The sequence below is a fragment of the Aspergillus tanneri genome (genome assembly GCF_003426965.1).
Source record: "Aspergillus tanneri strain NIH1004 chromosome Unknown AapTan_3_pilon_pilon_pilon, whole genome shotgun sequence".
NCBI classification, from domain to species: Eukaryota; Fungi; Ascomycota; class Eurotiomycetes; order Eurotiales; family Aspergillaceae; genus Aspergillus; species Aspergillus tanneri.
The window spans coordinates 2,307,193-2,330,116 of record NW_022984630.1 but is presented as its reverse complement, the minus strand read 5'-3'; the positions used below and the strand labels follow the sequence as shown (position 1 = coordinate 2,330,116).

General features: G+C 52.1%; 6 protein-coding genes across 6 annotated transcripts; 3 read left to right on the top strand and 3 right to left on the bottom strand.

Annotated features, from left to right (window-relative positions):
- Window positions 1-924: 924 nt before the first annotated feature.
- ATNIH1004_004573 (DUF3429 domain-containing protein) lies at window positions 925-2,077 on the bottom strand (the record flags this gene model as incomplete). Its single annotated transcript, XM_033569243.1, has 4 exons — window positions 925-1,350; window positions 1,408-1,635; window positions 1,749-1,802; window positions 1,859-2,077. The coding sequence occupies 4 exons, from the start codon at window positions 2,075-2,077 to the stop codon at window positions 925-927; spliced, it is 927 nt and encodes a 308-aa protein (XP_033428049.1).
- A 1,034-nt stretch (window positions 2,078-3,111) lies between these two features.
- On the top strand, window positions 3,112-12,799 carry ATNIH1004_004572 (membrane morphogenesis protein VPS13; the record flags this gene model as incomplete). Its single annotated transcript, XM_033569242.1, has 4 exons — window positions 3,112-10,545; window positions 10,599-12,219; window positions 12,277-12,693; window positions 12,747-12,799. 4 exons carry the CDS (start codon window positions 3,112-3,114, stop codon window positions 12,797-12,799), a joined length of 9,525 nt encoding a protein of 3,174 aa, XP_033428048.1.
- A 311-nt stretch (window positions 12,800-13,110) lies between these two features.
- On the bottom strand, window positions 13,111-15,324 carry ATNIH1004_004571 (putative G-patch domain protein (TFIP11); the record flags this gene model as incomplete). The annotated part of the gene is made up of 1 exon (XM_033569241.1): window positions 13,111-15,324. The coding sequence occupies one exon, from the start codon at window positions 15,322-15,324 to the stop codon at window positions 13,111-13,113; it is 2,214 nt and encodes a 737-aa protein (XP_033428047.1).
- A 200-nt stretch (window positions 15,325-15,524) lies between these two features.
- Window positions 15,525-16,361, top strand: sod2 (superoxide dismutase sodB; the record flags this gene model as incomplete). The annotated part of the gene is made up of 4 exons (XM_033569240.1): window positions 15,525-15,627; window positions 15,682-16,088; window positions 16,154-16,221; window positions 16,271-16,361. 4 exons carry the CDS (start codon window positions 15,525-15,527, stop codon window positions 16,359-16,361), a joined length of 669 nt encoding a protein of 222 aa, XP_033428046.1.
- Window positions 16,362-16,530: 169 nt separating this feature from the next.
- Window positions 16,531-17,985, top strand: ATNIH1004_004569 (uncharacterized protein; the record flags this gene model as incomplete). The annotated part of the gene is made up of 1 exon (XM_033569239.1): window positions 16,531-17,985. One exon carries the CDS (start codon window positions 16,531-16,533, stop codon window positions 17,983-17,985), a length of 1,455 nt encoding a protein of 484 aa, XP_033428045.1.
- Window positions 17,986-18,400: 415 nt separating this feature from the next.
- ATNIH1004_004568 (uncharacterized protein) lies at window positions 18,401-21,127 on the bottom strand (the record flags this gene model as incomplete). The annotated part of the gene is made up of 3 exons (XM_033569238.1): window positions 18,401-20,644; window positions 20,700-20,977; window positions 21,058-21,127. 3 exons carry the CDS (start codon window positions 21,125-21,127, stop codon window positions 18,401-18,403), a joined length of 2,592 nt encoding a protein of 863 aa, XP_033428044.1.
- Window positions 21,128-22,924: the final 1,797 nt, after the last annotated feature.

Here is a 22,924-nt window from a genome sequence, read left to right as displayed (position 1 = left end):
CTCTTGAAATAGCATAGCAGACGTTGCAGTCACTTTGAACCACGCTAGTAAATGTAGTCTTAATCTTGATAGATATTATATTGTTCAATCTTGAATTCGATAGAAGTGACTAGCAGATTTCCGCTATTAACAAGTAATCTTATAATAAAACCTTCGCTATTATGCAACAAGCAAGTTTCTATCCTAACTACCCCGACATTATGTCTCTTTGGTTCTAGGCCTTGGAATCGCCGACGAATACCTAGCTAGGCACGAAGATCGAGTAAATTTGGTTCGCATGCGGGCCGAAATATACACTTCCAGACTTCTCTAAACCTGTTTCTATCCCGGCTAGTCGGCATCACTTCTGGATCGGATCTGATTGTCGTGGTTAGAGTCCCCCTTTGTTCTGATGTCCGGTGTTAAGGGGTGTCTATGTAGTTGCGCCATATCCCTGCTACTGGAGGGATTTAAACTGCTTATGCCGGTATTGCCACGAAGTATGTATGGGTGTCCTCGTTTGACCTTCCTTGGTTGTTCTCACCCCACATTTGGTTGGGCCTCATATACTTCAATTTCCTCTTAGCTTATTGAATAGATTATGAGTGATCGGTCCTAAGTATATGCTTGCTGTGCTGCCCATGCAGGCGCCACCAAGGATCCCTACAGTGGTCTGCATAGTGAATGCTGTCACGACTCTAGTCAATTCTAAACAACAATGAAATTCCAGCATTCGCTGATTCGTTCATTCCGCATGTAATCTACAAGAAACTCAATCCAAAAAAAAGAAAGAAAAGAAAGACAATCACCCCTCTTTCTTACTGTCACATTGGACTGCCATAGACAAGCCCGTCCCTTTCACTTCTGTCAACTTTGTCACCTATGAACAGTGTGTAAAAAGCCTATACAATCCTGGTCGCAGAACCGAGAGAACCGGCTAGTTCTTCACTCAGATTCCTCGGCGGCCTCGGCCTTGCGGCGTGCCTCGGCCTCCTCCTCCTCCTTCTTCTTCAAGAACAGCAGAGCGTTGACCTTGTCGGTGATGGTGTGCTCCGAAGTGATAGTGTTGGCAACCTGCTCACGGCCAACCAAGGTGGCCACGATGCTGGCGCCGACAATGAAGGTCAGGACGAATCGGTACATGCTGTACCAGTGGGGGGCACGGCCGCAGGCCGCAGCGCGGGCGTCATTGTAGTACAGAAAAGTGAAGGCGAGGAACTGGCTGATCAAAGCATACTCGAAGGGGAACATTAGAGTCGGCCATGCAACGGCGGGCGCAAGAACACCAGCCGCATAACGCCTGTAGCCGAACTTTCCGCCATATCCGGCCCACTCGAGGCCCCAGTGGATAGCTCCCAAAAAGGAGAGTATCTGTGTGTTCACCTCCTGTTAGCTCTGATCGTTCACTGTAAGGGCCAATGTACTCACCACAGCACCGTATCCGACCTGAATAGGCTCAAGCATGTGGAGCATCAGCTCCGCACTCTGGCCGGAGAACAGAAGACCATCACCACCGTTGGAAGCAGCCTTGCCGATCTCATAGGAAAGGTAAACGGTCTCCAGAGAAGTGGCAACGTAGGGGATGACACCGGCCATGCCGAGGTAGAGAGCCTCCTTCGGGACATCTGCCAAGCTGAAGGTGTCCTTGATCACTTTCTGTAGCGAGAAAACCCGACATGTGAGCAAACTGCTATTTCAAACACTTGGAGGCGTAGGACACTACAAAATGTCCATATATAACAAGCAAAAACACGTCAATGGGCACATACCGCCTCACCCTTAATACCGGCCATCATATCTACCTCTTCCTCGCCATGTTCTTCCTGCTCCGGATAATCAGTAACCAATGAATTGCATATGATATGAGTAGCCTTCTCACCTTAGACACAGAGGAGGCGTATCGGACAAGAGCAGTAGTGATAGGCTTGCGAGCGGCCAAAGCAAGGCTGGGAGACGACGTCGGGCGAGCGGGATAGCGGGCGGCAGAGGTCAAAGGAGCCTTGAAAACATTGCTGGTGAGGGTCGAGCGGGCGACGGAGGCATTAGAGCTAGAGAGGGCCCTGAGAACAGAGCGGGCAGCAGCGGTTCTGTACAACATCGTCGAATATGACAGCTAATTTTTCAAATCCCGAGGTTGAGTTAGCAACGATGTCTGGGAAATACCGGAACGAGTCAGCAGGGGGGAGACACGCACCCAATTGAGCTGTGGACAAGAGCAAAAAAGACACAAGAGTGGAGTTGAGGGTATTCACCCGGGAATTGGTCGAGATTGACTCGTTGGAGTGGAGATTGAAGACCGAGGAGACAATTGGTGATACTGGAGACAACGAATGAGTGAGGTGAGGTGCGGTATTACCTCGCTCGGGGATGCCGCAGACGCCAATCCCGCATGTGTTATCCGTCTGCCACCTCAGGCACCAAGCCGCAGACAGTTAACTCAGCTGCCAGGGCTGCAGCCCTAGGTGATTAACCGGATTCAGACGGTCAAGCTTGAGGTGAAGCGCGACCGACGTCACTGCTTGGCAGAGGACGCTAACCCCCCTTTTGTTGGCCCAGCACATGTTGGAACTTGGTGGCCTTCCAAAGGTACCATAGGAATGTTCCTTTTTCTTAGGCTATCAAACGTTTCCTTGCCCTGCTATCCAACCTGATCTCAGTTCAGCTCTTCTCAGTTTCCCCTCATCTTAATCTCTGACATTCTTTCTACTCTCTTACTACATTCTCCGTGGTCCGTATCCGGAATCTGAGCCTTCTAATTGTTTTCCCCACCTTTCTGCTCTCAACATCCCGTCTCAAATCAACTTGGCCCGCATACCTAGAGGTATCGCGTGCACGCCTCGCCAATTTCCTGAATGGCTTTGGTCTCGCCATTTTGCGAGTGTATCTAGAACTCGCGCATGTATACCAAGGTCCCTATTCCTCCCCCCACTCCAATTATTATTATCATTGTTTTCTCTCTTTACTTCTTTGCTGCCTCTCCTTTCCATCTATCTGTTCAATCGTCCCCTCATTTGCCCTACATCTTCATGCTGACATAGTAACTGCTCTACCAGGTCGGCGTGACTGGGTATTGGCAACCTGCGCTAAGGCGTCTCACGATCCCGCAGCCTTTTAGAGTCGCATTCTGCAATCATGTTGGAAGGAATCGTCGCAAACCTGCTCAACCGGTTTCTGGGCATCTATGTTAAAAACTTCGATGCCAAACAACTCAACATCGGTATATGGTCCGGCGACGTAAAGCTTCGAAACCTAGAGCTGCGGCGAGAAGCTCTTGACCAGTTACACCTCCCCCTCAATGTCGTTGAAGGCCACCTCGGTGAGCTCACCTTGTCTATACCCTGGTCCAACCTGCGAGGAAAACCTGTCAAGGTCGATATCGAAGATGTATTCCTCCTCGCTGCCCCGAAGGAAGATGTGGATTATGATCCGGAGGAAGAGGAACGGAGAGAACATGCCATTAAGATGGACAAGATCGAGAGCGCGGAACTCCTGAAGGAGAAGAACTCGGAGGGGATGAGCCAGGAAGAACAGCGCCGGAACCAGAGTTTTACCCAGAGTCTGATTACGGCGGTAGTCGATAATCTCCAGATCTCTATCAAGAACGTACATTTCCGTTACGAGGATTCAATCGCATCACCCGGTCACCCATTCGCCGTTGGTCTGACCCTGAAGGAGCTCAGTGCAGTCAGTACCGATTCCGAATGGAACCCCACATTTATACAGTCAACTTCCAGCACGACGCACAAATTGGCTATCTTGGGCGCTCTATCAGTCTACTGGAATACAGATGCAGAGCTTTTGGGAACGGGTCGAGGGTGCGACGTGGGTGCAGAAGCCCAAGGTAGTAGCCATGGGGAGCTGATGGAGAGATTAAGGTCCGGTATTGACGAGGAACACAACCAATTCATGCTTCGCCCAGTAAGTGGGCGTGCCGGACTAGAGTTGGACAAATCCGGCAAGCATGATAGGCCGGCCATCAAAACTCGACTGTTATTCGATGAACTTAGCTTCGTTCTAGATGATCACCAGTACCGAGATGCGCTGATGCTTGTGGATCTTTTCCATTATTTCATCCGCCATCAAGAATATAAGAAACTCCAGCCCAAGTGCAAACCCAAGGAAGATCCTCGTGCGTGGTTTAGATTCGCGGGACAGGCTGTGCTCAGCAAAATTCATGATCGGAATAGGCGCTGGACCTGGGACTACATAAAAGAACGAAGAGATGACAGGATAACCTATATTGACTTATTCAAGAAGAAAAAACGTGAAGAGACCTTGTCAGGCCAAGATGTGGAGGAATTCGATAGGTTGCAGCGGAAGCTTAACTACGAGGATATCCGTTTTTGGAGATCATTAGCAAGGAACCAACTTCGGAAGGAAAATATAGGCCTGAAAAAGCCGGAGCGACAACAGACTTGGACGGAGTGGATATGGGGTGCCAAACAGGAAGAGTCTGAGGAGGCTACGATGACGGAGGCGCAACGGCAGGAGCTTTATAATGCCATTGACTGGGACGAGAAGAAGGCAATTGCCGAGAGTGTCGATGTTCCACGGGAATGGGTTAAACTGCAGATTAACTCTGGTCTCAGAGCCGGTAGTTTGACCTTGAAGCGCGACCCTCACGGAGCGGCGAATGAGATCATGAAGCTGGTATTTGATAATTTCCGTGCAAAGGCGTTGCAACGACCCGACTCTTTCTTCGTGGATCTGGATCTTGGGGGATTGAGAGTTTACGACGGAACAACCGAAGGCAGCCTTTTCCCACAGATCGTCAAAGTTAAGGATTCTCTTCCGGAGCCAAAGAACCGTCTATCACAGGTATCAGGTCACGCCGAGCTGGATCCTGAGGGGGTGGATGATATCATTGAGGACGAAGATAGCTTGTTCCACCTTCAACTCGAGAAAAACCCCCTCGAAAGCGATGCTGACTCGGTGGTGAAGGTCAAGCTAAAGAGTATTGAGGTCATTTACAACCCCAGGTTCCTGGTCGAGGTTGTCAAATTCTTCGAGCCCCCGGAACGACATATGGAATCGATTGGAGCGATCTTGGATTCGGCAGGAGCCACTGTGGAGGGAATCCGGCAGCAAACCCGAGCTGGCTTGGAGTTTGCCTTACAGGAACACAAGAAGGTGGATGCGCAATTTGATATCCACGCCCCATTGTTTATCGTCCCCGAGAGCATTACACAGGAATGCTCTCTATGTTTGATTCTCGATGCTGGTCATGTTAGTGTCAACAGCGAACTAGTCGATCGGCAAACCATGAGAGACCTCCAGTCCAAACAGAAACGTCAATACAATGAGGGCGATTATAAAGAACTTGAGCACCTGTTGTACGATAGGTTCTTGCTTAAACTTGACTCAACCCAAGTCCTAATTGGACCGGGAATAGAGACCACCAAAGCACAGCTCAGTTCCGACGTCGCATCCAATAACTTGCATATTATTGATCGCATAAACGTGGATTTTGTCCTTGAAATGTGTATTGTACCGAAGGTCACTGAGCTCACTAGGACGCGAATATCTGGTCATCTCCCTGAGCTGCATGCATCAATCTCTGACACGAAGTACAAGGGCTTGATGAAATTAATTGATATTGCGATTCCACATTTTGATGATGGCACAGAGGGCTCTAATGTTTCGAACAAGGCAGGAGGGTCGACGGCCGCTGGTAATAGAGCAAGATCTTCATCCTTTATCCCGCCAAGCCTGAGAGAGCTTCCTGTGGTTGACGAAGATTCCGACGATGAGTTGAATCCAGAATCGGGTACTGAGCAAACGAGCAAGAATGTCGACAAGCCCACCAACATCCACCGCCGAGATTTCGAGTTCAAGTTTACTGTCGGCCGCCTCCGTGGTTCGTTGTTTCGTTCCTACCCAAATGACCAGATCTGTGATCACCTATTGGCTGAACTGGTTGCTGAGGGTTTCGTACTTGACTACTACATGCGACCCTTTGATATGGTAGCAGAGATTGTTTTGAAGTCCTTGAGCGTGGATGATTATATAGAGGACAACCCCCTGCCTGAATTCAAGAGGATAATCTCTTCCAAGGGATTCGATGCGGACGAGGAGAGGGACCTTTTCCACCTCAAGTTCGTCCGAGTCAAGCCAGAGTCACCTGAATTCGAGTCAACATACGAGGGCATAGCGATGAACCTTGATGTTTCTGTTTCGACTATAAATCTCGTTGTCACCAGGAGGACGCTCCTTACGCTTCTGGATTTTATCTTGCTCACGTTCACGAACCCCGAGCAACCTAACAACGGAGATCGCCAAGCTGATCGGGCTATCCAAGGCACAACTGCGGGTGATCAAAAGCCTCAGCAGTCCGGAAAAATCCGTATTAAGGCTGATCTGAAGAGTATCGCTCTTATCCTTAATAACGATGGTGTTAGGCTTGCCACCCTAAGCCTAAACACTGCCGACGTCGGTATTTCCCTTGTAGGTCGTGCCATGCTCATACAGTCTCGGATCGGGAGTTTGACTCTGGTGGACGACGTCAATACGGGTGCCTCTGAGAGTTCTGACCTTCGGAGGCTTTTAACTATAGAGGGGGAAAACTTCGCAGACTTCAAATACGAGACTTTCGATCCAGAAAATGGGTATCCGGGGTATGATTCGGAGTTTTTCCTTCGGTCAGGCTCTATCAAAATCAATTTCCTGGAAGAACCATACCGGAAAATCATCAACTTCCTGGTTAAATTCGGCAAGATGCAGGCCATTTTCAATGCTGCAAGGCAAGCCGCTGCTAATCAAGCGAACCAACTGCAAGAAAATGCATCGCGGATGCGTTTTGACATCGTCGTCATGACACCGATTCTGGTCTTTCCGGGCGTCGTAAAGGAAGATCGCCCTCGTGACACTGTGACAGCTCACCTTGGTGAGATCTACCTGAAGAACACTTTTGTTCCCCTCGAGGATGACAAAGATGGCCCTGCCGTGAACTTGATTTCTTTTGGTATCCGCAACATTCGCCTGACGTCGAAGTTCCATTTCAGCGAAGGCCTCGTAGAAGAACTCGATATGATCCAGAAAGTCAACCTTGATTTCAGCATATGTTACCTGGAGCACCAACTTGACAATCCCCGTCCTGACATGGAAATAGAGGGAACAATGTCCCCCATCAACCTCCGTGTCTCGCAACGACAACTGAAATTTTTATTGGCTCTGTTGAAGACTGTGCCTGCTGCCTTCGTGACTGATACTGAGCAACAAGAACTCGAGGCTATGCAGGCTCTTCCATCCTCAGTGACAGAGCTGACTAGAGAGGCGGAGTCTAGGGCGGCTCAAAGCCGGAAGGACCAGGAAAGACAATCCCTAGAAAAGAAAGTCCGAGACGACGTCTGGGTCCGGCTTGATATGATTTTCAAAGTCGATAGCGTTGGGTTGGAGCTGATTCTCTCCCAAGACGACGAGCCGGTCGACCGTTTGGAGGATGCCAGTCTTTCGAAATTTTCGCTGAACGACACAAGAGTCAAATTACGCATGCTGACGGATGGATCATTGGAGTCCGAATTGCTAATCCACTCCCTCTCCATTCGTGACAGCCGGAACAAAGATACCAATAAATTCCGGAAGATCATGTCCCTGATTAACAATGATGTCCAGCAGCAATTTATGGCCAGTGTGTCGATGTCTGCAGGGCCAGATAAACACCTGATAGCGATGTTGACTATCGATAGCCCGCGCATTATACTTGCTTTGGATTACCTATCTGCCCTGCAATCCTTTGCAAACTCCGCCTTTGCCACTGACGAGTCAGTGGAAGAAGAGGAAGACATCGAGACAAGTGAAGAATCAGAGCCCAGATCCAGCACTGCGGAAAGTATTGATGGCTCCACAGCAGGATCTACAACTGGAGAAGCCCCTGGTCCCGCTGGACAAACCACAGTATCGTTCAGGTTGAATCTTGTGGACGCACAAATAATAACTATTGCAAACCCTTCCATTACCCATACCGAGGCTATAGTTCTTGGAGCAAAGCAAGTGCTCTTCTCTCACCAGAACGTTTCCACCTTGCAAATAACCAAAGTTGGCATGTTCTTGTGTCGCATGGACAAGTTTGAAACCAGCAGGCTCCGAATTTTGGATGACTTCACGCTTGAAATGTCCATGGATAGTCGTCCTCAAGAAAAAGGCTCTGCCTTGACATCCATTAGCGTGAATATTGAGCCTTTGGTTCTTCGTCTCTCTCTTCGGGATATATTGATGGCGATGCAGATTGTGAATAAGGCATCTGAAATGCGGGCTCAACGGCCTCAAGAGCTGGAGGGTGGTGAAGCAAAGAAACTGTCAGACAGCAAAACCGCCGGCACTAAATCCTCTCGAAGATCGGTTGGTAAGCCGCCGTCTTCTGCAGCAGCACCGAAGCCACACCGTGAGTCCCGCAGTGCAACTGATCACCAAGAGAGAAGTCTTGTCCCAGCACGCTCAGCTACTCTTAAGCGGGAAGAATTGAATGCCCAGGTCGACGGCGTCAGGGTAATTCTTATAGGAGACCTCCACGATCTCCCCCTGTTTGATTGGAGCGTCAAGAAATTCACAGTGGACATTCGAGATTGGTCATCCACGCTGAATGCCGATACTAGTTTTGATACGTTCATTAACGTGTACAACTTCTCAAAGTCTGCCTGGGAACCTCTCATAGAACCCTGGCATTTAGGCTTCCACGTGGCCAAGGAAGTTAACCCACAGATCCTTTCGATCGATGCATATTCCCATAAAACGATGGAGCTCACACTTACTTCCGCTACGATTGCGCTAGCTTCCAAGTCTTTCCAGTTCCTTTCCACTGATGAGGATGTTCTCTCAAAGCCAAGAGGGGCCGATGCGCCCTACAGGATTCGTAACTACACAGGCTTCGACCTTCATGTCTGGGCCGACGTGAGTGTGGAAGAGGAAGGGCCGGCTGCTAGACTGACCGATGGTGAAGAGTACCCTTGGCGCTTTGAGGATTCAACGGCCATGCGTGAGACGTTGGCACCAGAAGGCCATGCCGGCCTTGTTGGGGTTAAGCTTGAGGGTAGCGGCTTCGATAGCGTTGGTCGGATACCTGTCGTCCGAGAGGGTGAGACGTTGTATAACCTGAAGCCAAAGAAGGACAATGTTGTCCATCGCCTCCTTGTTGAGGTGAAATTGGGCACTGATAACGTGAAATATATTACTTTCCGGTCACCACTGGTTGTCGAGAATAACACGCAGATCCCTGTTGAGTTAGGTATCTTCAGTCCCAGCGACGGCCATCTCTTGAAAATCGAGAAGATCCTCCCTGGCGACGCTCGACCAGCGCCTGTTGGGGCGGCATATATGCATTCGATTGTTATTCGGCCTGACCAAGGTTTTGGGTATGAATGGTCAAACGAACAACTGCATTGGAAAGACCTTATGCGGCGGCCAACTCGGACAATCAAGTGCCTCAGTGAAAACGGACAACAGGCTCCGCCGTTCTATTTCCAAATGAATGCTACTTACAACACGCAGGATTCTCTGACAGCCCCGTATCCCTACATGCGGATCCGAATTTTTGCTCCGGTTGAAATCCAGAATCTCCTTCCTTATGATTTCAAATATCGGATTTATGACAAGAATACGAGAAAGGATTGGACCAACTTCTTGCGCAAGGGAGGCGTAAGCCCGGTCCACGTTGTTGAACTATCCCACTTGCTTCTCCTCAGCATTGACCTGCAAGATACAGTTTTCAGGCAGAGCGATTTTGCTATCATCAATGGAAATGCGCAGGATTTTCGGAGAGAGCACGTGCTATCTTTGAAGGATGAGAGAGGCATTCAGCTGAAGCTGAAGCTTCACTATTACAATGTGCCTAACAGTGGAGGCGCGTTCAAAGTGTCTATTTACAGTCCGTATCTCATCCTGAACAAGACGGGTCTTCCGATGGAGATCCAGAGCAAAGCCTTCTTGCAGTCTGCTCGATCAGCTGCCGGGCAAGGACTGAGAGCTGATTCTAATAACGGCGAACGCGCTCTCCCATACATGTACTCATACCAAAGTGGTGACCAGAAGAACCGGTCTATGTTGAAGATAAGCGAATCTGCATGGAGCAAACCCCAGAGTTTTGAAGCTATCGGAAGTAGGTTTGAGGTCGTCCTCCCAGATCGACATGGAAGATCCGAGCTCCATGCAGGCGTGTCTGTCTCTGAGGGTGAGGGTAAATACAAGCTGACCAATGTCGTCACGATTGCGCCTCGCTTCATCCTGAAGAACAAGCTCAGCGAGGAGCTATTGGTCCGAGAGCCTGGGTCGTCTAATGTTCTTAGCATTAAGGAGGCTGACCTTGTACCTCTCCATTTCCTGCGGCAGGTCGCAGATAAACAGCTGTGTCTTAGCTTCCCAGGAGTCAACAGCCAGTGGTCTTCTCCTTTCAACATCGCGGACATTGGGACAGTGCATGTGAAACTTGCTAAGGCGAACCAACGCCAGAGGCTCATTAAAGTAGACATTATCATGGAAGATGCAACTCTCTTCATAAGTTTCAACTCCGAAACTCGAAATTGGCCATTCTCCATGCGCAACGAGAGTGACATGGAGTTTATCTTTTTCCAAGCGGTATGCATGCCCAAGAGGCTCCAAGTTGGTCGGTTAGCTAATTCCTTTTGCAGAATCCGAACGTGGAAGAAGGAGAGGACGACAGATCCAATAACTGGCGACCGATTCGCTATCGCCTTCCCCCACGTAGCATTATGCCCTATGCTTGGGACTATCCAGCGGCGAAGAATAAAACTCTCGTGCTGACATGCAAGGGCAAGGAAAGGCACATCAAGCTTGCGGAGATTGGTAACCTGATCCCGATGAGAATCCCTCCAGCCCAGTACGGGGAAACGCAGAAGATCATCGATATCAATATTGTCGCGGACGGTCCTACCCAGACGTTGGTCCTGTCTAACTTCAAGGCGTCAAAGAGCATGTACCGGCAGCAGAGGGAACAGACGTCTCAGTCCAGCCTCAGCACCGGGTTTGAGGTTAAAGAACTGGATTCTGATGTCAACTTCAAAGCCCAGCTCCGCCTTGGAGGGATTGGTATATCCCTGATCAATCAAAACCTAAAGGAGCTGCTTTATATGACATTCCGCGACATCGAGATCAAGTACAGGGAATCACGGGTATACCAAACTTTGAACACTACAATCAAGTGGATCCAAATCGATAATCAGCTCTATGGGGGAATCTTCCCGATTTTGCTGTATCCCAGCGTTGTTCCGAAGACTGGAAAGGAAATGGAAGCACACCCAATTTTCCACGCCATGGTCAGCCGCGTGAAGGACGACTCCTATGGAGTGCTGTACATTAAATATGCTACTGTGCTACTGCAGCAGATGACACTCGAGCTCGATGAAGATTTCGTTTTTGCAATGCTTGACTTCGCAAAAGTTCCAGGTGCTTCTTGGTCTGAAGAGCAAGAAGGGAAGCTTTGCGACGAAGAGCTCCGAATCCCGGAACCACGGAACGAAGGCAATGACAAGGACGTGTATTTCGAGTTGCTCCATCTGCAGCCAATGCAGGTCGACATCTCTTTTATGCGGACGGAACGTGTTAATGTGGAAGATACCATGCAGCCCTCTAATCCGCTGATGTTCGTCGTCAACGTCATGACCATGTCCATGGGCAATGTAAACGATGCGCCTGTGCGGCTGAACGCCTTGATGCTCGAGAATGCCCGCGTATCACTTGGAGTACTTGTGGGCAACATCCAGAGACACTATACTCAGGAATTCCTTCGACAAATCCATATCGTTCTTGGATCTGCTGATTTCCTGGGCAATCCGGTTGGCCTGTTCAATAATGTTAGCTCTGGCGTGGCTGCGATCTTTTACGAGCCTTATCAAGGATTTGTCATGACCGACCGGCCACAAGAGCTTGGTTACGGCATCGCCAAAGGAGCTACGAGCTTTGTGAAGAAGTCGGTATTTGGTTTCTCGGACAGTATGGCCAAACTTACTGGCAGCATGTCCAAGGGTCTCGCGGCTGCCACTTTGGACAAGGAGTTTCAGGACCAACGGCGGATGTCTAAGTCCCGGAACCGGCCCAAGCATGCACTGTACGGTCTCACTGCCGGCGGAAATGCATTTGCGAACAGTTTAGCGAGTGGTATTGGAGGGCTTGCACGTCATCCACTGCAAGGCGCGGAAAAGGAGGGCATCCAAGGATTTTTCAAGGGCGTTGGAAAGGGTGTCCTAGGGCTGGCTACGAAACCCGCCATAGGTGCCTTCGATCTAGCCTCAAGTAAGTGCATGGACTAGACGACCTAAAAGGAGGTTGATCGCTAACGAGATTATGCAGACCTCGCCGAAGGAGTCCGCAATACCACGACAGTCTTCGACGCAGAGGGGCTCGATCGGGTTCGCCTGACGCGATTCATCGGAACCGACGGTATCGTGCGACCATATTCACAGCGCGAGGCCTTGGGACAATTCTGGCTCAAGACGGCGGACGATGGGCTGTACTTCAATGAGGATTACATTGCTCATCTGGAACTTCCGAGCCGAGACATGCTGGTCATGCTGACGTACGACCGGATCATGCTCGTGCGGTCCAAGAAACTCCGCACCGAGTGGGACATACGATTGACAGATATCCAAACCATTTCCAAGGAGCGAACTGGCATGAGTATCACCCTCAAGGGAGGCGCCAATGGGCCGTTCATCCCGGTGCAGGACGAGAGTGCTCGAAACTGGCTGTACCGACAGATCGCCGTGGGTAAGTGCGCATGTTATATCTGACGGTGTTGTTCTGAGGCTAACGTGGTCCAGCGGTCAATGCATTCAATGAGAAGCACAACAATACTGTCACCCGGGCTAGTTAATTTTGGAATTGGAATTGTCATGCGAGGGCGGATTGGCGCAGATTCCACCCGCCATCAGAACTATTTGGCGCATCGATGGAACATACTGCACTGAATTTAGCGATGCCAATCATACGATGTCCCTGTTTTGTGATGCTGTCTTGTTCTTGTAAATATATACTGATCATTTGAGGCCGTTAATAATGTCTGATTCATGTCTAGAAGAGGGTATTTTGCTTTCTATCATACAAACAAATAGGTATCATAAACACCCGAGTATAACACACACACACACACACACACACACACACACAAAAGAGAAGAAAAGAGACTTATTTCAGTCCTTCTGCCCGCTCTACCAGTCGGTCCTCTAAACCCATGGGCTCCCAGATCTCTTTTGCTTTCTTGTTCTGCACCCACACAACGTCGCCCTGGAGGAAGGCCACGACGCCACCTTTGCCCGTGGCGCTGGCGGTGATGCGGAACAGCGGCAAACCGTTCTGCGGATGAGCTTCTCGCAAGGGCAGCATGATAAGACCTTGTTCGGTGCACCAGGATTCGAGAATATCCTTGAAGGCGACTTCCTCGACGACCTTGGGTTTGCGCCCGGGGGTTGATTCGACGGGTTTCTTCTTCTCTTCGGATGGTACAGCGGTGGTGGTTGTGGTTGTGGATGGAAGTGGTAGTTCGGTGGCAGCGCGGTGACCCAGTCGCGAGGCCAAGTCCATAGATTGGAGACCCTTGTTCCATTCGTCATCGATGATTGTCATATCGTTAAGGTCAGCGGGGATCTGGGTCCGCCACCAGGAGAACCACTGGGCGACTTCTTCGTAGTTAGGATCGTTGGTGAGCCAGACGTACAGGATGTGATGCCACTTGGGGAAGAACTCGGCGACCAGGAGCAGGGCCATCACGTTCGGTTGGAAGAACTCCTTCCATTTGAGCACGTCTTCCAGGGCCGTGAGGTCCTGGTCTTGTGGGTTGACTTCGAATTCCTCGCGGAGATGATGGCTTAGACGCGGTAGCAGGTGGTGGCGTAGACAGGTGTCGAATTCTGATCCCAGCGCATCCCGCCACAGGTCCAGGCCACTGACCAGTCCCCGGTGCAGGTCCCAGGTGTCCAGGAGGACGCGGAACTTCCGCTTCGCGTCCGAGAGAAGTCCCGTTGCTTGTTTGGGGTCTGTGTGGCGTTCGTCCAGGTACTGTAGCCAGGTGAATAGCCACCACGGGTAACGTGACGACGACGATCGTCGGCTGCTGCTGGTGCTGCGGGGCTTCCATTCTTTGAGACCGGCGGTGAGTTTGGGCACCACCAGCTGGTCCAGGACGTTCGCATACACGAAGGACGGAAGGATCTCCTTCCAGGCGACCATCAAAGATGTGGCTGGTGTTGGGTCGAAGACATCCCACTCGTTGAGCAGCGCTGACCGCACGCGCGGCAGCCAGAGCGTGTAGATCATGGTTTCGTAGGGCGAGGTGGATTGTCGCGGCTGGTAGTGGTTTTGCGCAGAATCCTCCCGGCGGGCGAGGAGGAGAGGCTGAAGACGGCGAAGATGCGAGACGAGGAAGGTCGGTTCCTGCAGCGGCTCCCATTCTTCCATGGCTTGACGGAAGAGAGGATGGATGGCAGCCACTGCGGTCTCCGGGAGCCGGTACTCGAGGATGTGCGGACGGTATTGGATCTCCAATGATTCGAGCTTCTGGGTCACATCGTCGAACCTGGTGCGTACATTGCTGCTGCTGGCATCGTCTGGGGCGATCTCCAAGGCCTGGACGGCGGTGATCAACTCGGCCAGCTGATCGGCTCGCTGCTGTAGAGTGTCCAGCTGGTCGACGATCTGGGTCTCTTCCAGGTCGACGAAGCTCTTCCTCTCGGTCAGTCCCTTCCATTCGTCGGCAAAGGCCTCGAGGTCATGGCGGGCACGTTGGGCGATTTTAATCGCCTCACCCTCGGCCTGATTGACGAACTCCAGCGGGGTCATCAGACCGGCGGTGGAGGTGAGCACTCGCTGCTCCTTGCCGGTAGCATCGATCAAGGACTTGAGCACGTTGGGGACCTCTAGACCTTCCATATCGGCCTCCATCTCTCGCGCGGTGCGGAACTGGGGCTTCGAACGAGGGACGGGAGTGCCGGTCGCACTGCGAATTTCTCGTTTCTTCTTCTCCTTCTTCTGCCGTCGTCGGTGCTCCTCATCGGAGCTCTCCTCGAGTGTTTCCCCTCGATGGGCAGCGGCGCGTTTCTCCTCGTCTCGGGCCTGCTTGGTCTTCTCGCGGACGGCACCCAGTCCGGCACCCGTAGGTCTAGCCTGAGCCTCGATGGGATTGATGATACCCTGGCCGCTAGAACCAAGGCCCTGACCTTGGACATAGCCCATCTTGGCCATCATTCGGGTGGCAAAGGAATTGCCTGCTGGGGCGGCATTGTTGGACGAGGCCATCTTGGCGGTGCGAGGAGGCGACTCGGACGAAGCTCTCGCAAAAGAGCGAAAGCTGGGACGTTCCTCATCGGAGGATATGTCGACGACTTTGCGTTTTTGGCCGGACATTTTGAGATGGAGGATGGAAGAAATGAAGATGAAATGATGATGATGAAATGATCTTCTCGGAGCGGCGAAACGCAAAGGCCGAGATGACGTTCTTTCTCCTCACCTCTTCTTCGTATTTTTCCCTTTCTTTTTTTCTTTCTGTCGTTCACTCTCGTCTTCTCTCACGCTCTTCCTTCTTTCTAATTATTCGAGATTACGCAATGGCTGCTCTCGTGCGTCCAACTCGCGTTCTTCGCGCTTCGACCCGGTCGATGGCTGGCCTGACCTTTGTCCGCGGAAAGGCGACGCTGCCGGACCTGGCCTGTAGGTTGAGCAATTCCTGACGAGAGGATATTAATCCGAAACTGATGAGACTAGATGACTACGGAGCCCTAGAGCCGTCGATCTCCGGCAAGATCATGGAGCTGCACCACAAGAACCACCACCAGACCTACGTTAACGGCTATAACACCGCCATCGATCAGCTGAAGGAGGCACAGGCCAAGAACGACATCGCGGCCCAGATCGCCCTCAAGCCTCTGATCAACTTCCACGGTGGAGGCCACCTGAACCACACCCTCTTCTGGGAGAACCTGGCGCCGAAGAGCGCCGGCGGCGGAGCTCCTCCGTCGGGCCCTCTGGCGCAGGCGATCGACCAGAACTTCGGCAGCTTGAATGAGTTCCAGAAAAAGATGAACACAGCGCTGGCGGGTATCCAGGGCAGCGGATGGGCATGGCTGGTCAAGGACAAACAGACGGGCAACATTGCTATCAAGACTTATGCGGTATGACTCTTCTACGTTTCTCATTACTCCAGGGAAATAGATGATGGGTTAATTAACTTGAGTAGAACCAGGACGCAGTGGTCGGACAGTTCCAGCCGTTGCTGGGCATCGATGCGTGGGAGCACGCCTACTAGTACGTTCATTCCTCCGATTCTCGTGCCATACTAACTGTTCCTCTGCAGTCTCCAGTACCAGAACCGCAAGGCTGAGTATTTCCAGGCAATCTGGGACGTGATCAACTGGAAGGCGGTTGAAAAGCGATTTGCAGCTTAACTCTCTGTCTTGATAGTCGTAGATTGTCTAATCCTCTAATTAAATGAATTGAAAGCATCCGGTCATATCCGTGCTGACTCATCCGTATTTCTCCATCCTGGACAGACTACAAAGAGCTTTAATCCTAGCCATCTACACTATCATATAATATATTAATATAATATATATAATGTCCGCTGAATCCCCCGGCCCCCGCGGCTTTCGAGCCTTCGTCCGCCATGCTTTACGACCCAAAAAATCCCGTCAACTCTTGCGAAAAGACTTCAGCGCCTCCTCCCCCGATCTCCGAGTCCAGCCGCCTCACGACGAACCTCCTCTCCCCTCACTGGCTCCCCTCGAGGCCCATCGACTGCGATACCTCGAGGCCAATGCTCAGAAGGACACGCAGCGCGGCGAGAACCGCGATCATACCGCCATCCTGCATGCCATCGGCGCCCAGGAGACCGACGACACCCTTGACCAGCCCGAGGACGAGCAGGACCGTCGTCCCCCCGGCGACCCGTTGATCGCGTCTCTTTCGGCATCGCTCTGGCAGCGAATCGCCGAATTCCTGAGTCCCGCCGAGCGCGCCAGTCTCACCTGGGCCAGCAAGACGCTGTTCGCCCGTCTCGACGGCCCCGCGCCCTGGCTGGCGCTGAACGAGCCGGAGAACCTCGACGACCGCGCCGATTTCCTGGTCGCCCAGGACCGACACTTTCCGCATCATCTGCTGTGCTTCGCCTGCGCCATCTACCATCGTCGCACGCGCGAAGGCCGCGAGACACTCCAGCCCGCCGACGTGGTGAACCCGTTGGTCGACTGTCCGCAGGCGCGCAACGCTCTGCGCCCGCCGCCGCGACACCGCATTGCCCCGGGTCGCAATCTCCCCTTCGCCTTCGCGCAGCTCGTCCTGCGCGCCCATCGTTTCGGCTCGCTGCGCTACGGCCTCTCCGTCGACTCCCTGGCACGGCGCTGGCGTCGCGACGGCTGGTCCCATCACTCCCGCTACCTCATCCACCACGGTCATTTACTCATGCGCGTCGTCAGCTCCTGCTTCGCCCCGCCTGACCTCCCACCCAGTTCCAAGCGTCTCCTCCTCTACTCCCGCGAAGACTACTGGCCCTACTTCTCCGTCTGCGCCCACTGGCGGGACGGCGAGCTGATGACCATCTGCAAATGCGCATTGGGCCATGTCCCCGTCCCGCGCGACACCTCCGCACTCCAGGGTCTGGAGCACCGCGGCCGCGACGTCGTCGCCGGTCGGGTGTATAACCCCAACGCGCTGGCCACGCTCTGCGGTCGGTGTCGTCCCATGCGTCGCTGCCCGCAGTGTCCCTCCGAGTATCTCGTCGAGGTCAAGTTGACTGAGGATCGGTCCGATCCTCGCAGTCCGCATTTCCGGCACGCGATCGTCGTCACCCGTTGGTGTGATCTGGGTGATGGTTCATCTCCTCGGATGTCGATTGAGTGGGCCGCTTGTAATGGTTTGAGCGATGAGTATGACTCGTTTGCTCAGCTGGGGAAACGTTCTCTCTCCGGGATCTTTGAATCCGCCATGGCGGATGATATCATGCCTGGTCAGCGGCTTTTATCTATGAATCCGAAGGGGAAGAAATTGGGGGAGGAGGGGACGGGATGGTATTAAATTCTTTTTCTTTTTTTCTTTTTATTGTTTTACAAGTGCATACGTATGAGGTGTCAAGGGAGCATTGTGGTATAGATTTTATAGACTGGGTTGGATGGAGTGATGGAGTTTTACTGTTATTGTTGTCCTAGTACCTATTCTAGATCTATCTACGATCAATCAAACTCATTAAATCATAAAAGACAGACATGACATGAACAAAAGGGTGAACAGAAAGTCAGACATCAACGAAGAAAGCAACAAACGTAGCGGACAAGATCACGTCGACTACAAGCCATCGGTGGATTCTATGGTTCAACATTGATATAACTCGTGGGTATCGTGAGTATCATACAGCCATGAAGAAAAGAAAGGAAAGAGAGGCAGAAACGAAAGTAAAAGAGTGTGAGTCAGAGGAAGACAGAAAGAAAGAAGATCACCGTCGACTTCGTCGTCGTCGTCGTCCCTCCTCTTGATTCAACCGCTGACCTTTCGGTGCATACGCGAAGTCTTCCACTACGACGTCCATCCCAGCCAAATTGACAGAAGCTTCAGGGATAGATCCATCATAGCCAAATCGAGAAGCTCTATTTCCACCCGAGTGACCAGAATCAGTCAGCTCCGATTTCCTCCCACTAAGTCCCAGTCCCCCTCCCTTGACCCAGCCGAATAGTCCCAGGGAGCTCCGTCGCTTATGGTCTTTGCCGTGGGAGCCCGTGTGTCGGCTGTGGAAGGTGAATTCCGTCGCTGAATGAGGCACGTTTCGGGGCACCGTCTCTTCCGGGTCGGCATAAGTGGGTGCGGGCAGGCTGTCCTCCACCGGTGTGTTGGCCTTCATCACCCTGGCATTGGCTATCTGTCGGGTTTTTCGCACCACGGGAGACGGCGCGCCATCGTCTTTATCTACCTCCTCAAACGTGGGTGACGGCTGGAGACGTCGTGAAGTGCCGGAACGACCGAAAAACGGCGGTCGAAGGCTGATCCGCCGGCGAGAACGTTCAGCGTCCGGCTCCCGCTGATCACTGGGACCAAATGAGCGCAGGTCGAGCGTAGGGACCATAGGATCGTCGGCGTCCCGAACGGCAGAGTCGATGCTATGTCGACGACCAAGGAAGGACGATTGACTGGCTGCTCGAGCGCCAACCGGCCGGGACCCTGCGGGCATCGGGTCCGTCGGATGGTGTGCACGCGTTGCATCCTTTCGAGCAAGATTACCGGGCTTCGCGGCTTCAATCCAGTCTTGGGGAGTCAATTGCGGCGACGACGGCGTGTCCGGGGAGTCTGCGCGCGTCTTGCTATGTCGAGCGCGCGAATAATGGTTCCGGTCCAGTTTCGAAAAAACTTTCTCCAGCCCATCCGGGTTGCACATGCCGTTGCCCCCGTAGTACTTGAATGTGGGCTTGACGACCGATTCCTGGCTATGGAGGGCCCCCGTTCGGGATGTGAGGCTGTCCAACGGGAATAGAACGGGCGTGTTGTCTTTCTCATCAAAGCTGGGGCGAGGGAGAGTAACCTCACTTAGATTCGAATCCATGCTACTCCTCAGTCGGCTGTTGCTAGAGGCCTGCCTCGAGGTCAATTCACCCGCAGACCGGGGTCGGATAAGCCCCAGTTTCACAGTTTGGACTGGATCAGTCTGACTCTGGCCTGCAGCCGTACTGACGCTGGTCCCTTTGGTGCCTCCCGCGTATGCCGTGCTCATTGTGTCCGGCGTGGGAGGGAGCCTGGTGCTGCCAAAGACACTGTCCAGCGGCGTCCTTTGACTCGAGCTATTGAAGCACGAGTCGCTGTCAAAACTGGGTTTATTGTTGGATTCCCTGACCACAGACACCGGCGGGGGCTTCCGCCTCGGGACTTCTCCCAGGGGGGGTTCGGGCAGTGGTTGGATCCAGCAATTAATGCGAACCCCTTCGTCATCCTCTCTGGTGGATAAAAGGCTGGCGTTCTCTGGTGCCAGTTCCTTCTGTCGAATGGGAATCTCTATCTGATCGAATCTATCTCCTCCGTCGGTAAATGGGTTCAATTCGCTGCACTCACTAAGAGCGCTGAGTCTCGGCGACTCTACCTCCGAAGCCTCATTCACAGACTGTAGGCTTTCTGACTTGGTCATCACACTTTCCACAGATCGCGACTGATCATCCACCGGGACATACAAGCTCCGCAAAGCGGCAGTGCTTTCCTTCTCGTCCCGGAGGAACGACGGTGCGCGGATGAGGTGACGGGATTCAGATGACGTACGATGATACTCGCTAGAAGTAGGGCCTTGTTTGGGGGATGTTCTCTCCGGGAAGTTGACGGTAGACCTATTCTTGGGGGTTGCCAGATCGGGGCCATCGCTGGGAGGGCGAGCAGTAGACGGGCGAGATAAATCTTCTTCACCTGCCTCCAACTCTTCCACTCTTGCTTCCAGCCGGCAGATTAAATCCACTGCTTCCGTCACTGCCTGGTCGCGTTTATCAATCTCGTGCCGTAGTTGTTCGTTGGATTCGCGTAGCCGTTGATTGTCCTCCTCGGTGTTCCGAAGCTCCTGTAGTTCATCTTCCAGCTGCCGCATACGTCGAAGCTCCTCTTCCATTTTGTGCATCTGCACGAGTTTCTTCTCCAGTACTATCATTTGCTGCGCTCGGTGGAAGATCTCCAGCTTCAGGTCGAAGTTTTGCTTGTTGATCTTCGACACATACTGGTATGGGGTCAACTGGATGCTCGGATCAGAGAGAATGTTTGGAGTTGCTCACATGGTCCATTTCCCGAATTCCCATTTCTCGAGGCTGCTTTAGACCGGCTGATAGGGCGCTGTTAATCTTGCGCTGTCTCTCGGAACCCATTTCTTCTTGCGACTGGGATTGCGAGTGAGAATGCGAGCGGGAGCGCGTCGGTGTTTGGGGGGTGCAATCGTCCAAGCTCTTCACTACATTACCCCGTGACCCTCGGGATGCACGTTGTTCTTTCAACAGGTCCTGTAAAAGGGACGAGGAAGGGTTGACCAACGAGGTCGCAGTTGGTTCGGGGGTTTCTAGTATGATCGATCGCAGGTCAGCGGCTCATCCTCCGATGCAACAGTGTCAACTCCCACGGAGCCAAATATGTACGTACTGGATCTGGACGTGTGCGAATAGGACTTTGGCGACGCGGCCACGGAAGACTGATCGTTGGTGCATGACATTTCTGGAAAAAATTAAGGTTCTCATCCGGAGCATTCGACGGAAAGTGAACGAGTAAGTACCTGAACTGGTTTGTGTGTCCATTGTGGGATGTCCCTTGACCCGTGCGATGGCGGCGGGTTGAAGGGGTTCTGTTCTTTCTGTAGAAGCCAGGCACAAGTCAGTTCGATGGCTGTGCGGTCCACACCCCTTGATTGGACCAAGGGAACCAGTGCGAGCGGACGAACTCTTAGATTTGGGACTGGGGCTCAGGGAAACACCGCCAGCAGGGGCACTTGTGGGATATAGACAATGTCGCAGCGACGAAGGGGTGGTTGATTGCACGGGAAGAGTACATCGTCTCTGGAGGGTTTGATCCATTCTGGTGGCGGCGGCGGAAACTCGACTAGCTGATGCGCATCACCAAAACGCGCAGCACGGGCTAGACCACGGTGCTAGAGTGATAAATGCGTGTCCACCCAATGCGCTGCTGATACGAATCGGAAGTTTTGTAGACGGGCAGATCGAGCAAGGGAGAATCAATGACTGCTTAGATAGGAAGTCGGCGATGTGAGGAGTCGAATGTCGATCGAATTCGCTGGGGAAACAGCAGACACGGAGGGATAAGGAAGGGAGTTGGACGACGTGAGGAGGGCGAGGAGGGAATAAAACGTCGTGCTGTGACGAGTCGATGATTGTGGCCAAGAAAGGGGAGAGACTGACAGAAAGCATGATCGATCCATCCCCACCAGGCACGATGTACCCCATAGACATGCCTGGTTTCCATGCCAGCCAGGAATGGACCTGCTGGACAAGTTTTCTGGATGACTACCTACGATCATAAATGAAGTATCTTATTCTCTAACTCCTGTGTAATTAGGAGGCAAGGAAAGCATTTCCGTCCAACTGAGTCTCAATCTTCCACCGTTAAAATTAAAACATGGATTTTCCATTTAACTTTTGATTGCATGAACCCCCCTGCTGGAGGGGCGCCACAGGGGTCCAATCAGAAACCCTGGGTTGCTGCGGGGGTTTCAACTTGGACCAATCAGCATTGTCAGATGCATTTCTCCAATCGTTCGGTGGATCGGGCGATCCAATCGTTAATGAGTTGGAGTTCTTTGTTTGTTCCCTATGTAGTGTATATACTATGGAGAGAGGGAGTAGTTGTTAGTATGTAGCAGAAGAAAGACCGCAGCTTATTGAGTGCAGTCTGTAATTGTGCTTCTGCGACTGCGTTCTTTTTGTATTATACAATTATACTCTGGTATATGTAATATTCACTATGGAATTATGCAAGTTATAAGCTGCCTATCTAGAAATGTAGATAATCTGGAAATTATTTCTATGAAATTTGAGAAGTTGTTGGGATGGCCTACATCCAGCACTGTTTACTACCAAGATTGGAGAACTTTGGACCAGGCAACTGACAAGAAGTTATATGACACGTGGCGAAGACCTTTCCATGTAGATTCGGCACCAGATGGCTGCTAGTCGAGTATGCCCCCTTCGCCTCTGGAAATGTCTCCTTGTAACGCTGAATAGACTATGGGGAATCATTATTAGCCTCCTCGTCGCTGAACGACAGAATCGCTTGGACGTGTCTCATTTCGCTCGCGGCCAAAACATCGGGTCTTAGTGAGGCCGCCAGCTACTTCATTCCCTCCAGCGTTCGTTGGCAAAACTTGGGGATCTGTGTAAACCTGAGAAATCAGTTTGGCCAGGACATCAGCGGGTAAGTCCATGAAACTCTGCGTCATGTTGACTGGTATATGTGTGGATTGTAATGAATTGGATGCTTGTATATCAGTGGGTTCTGC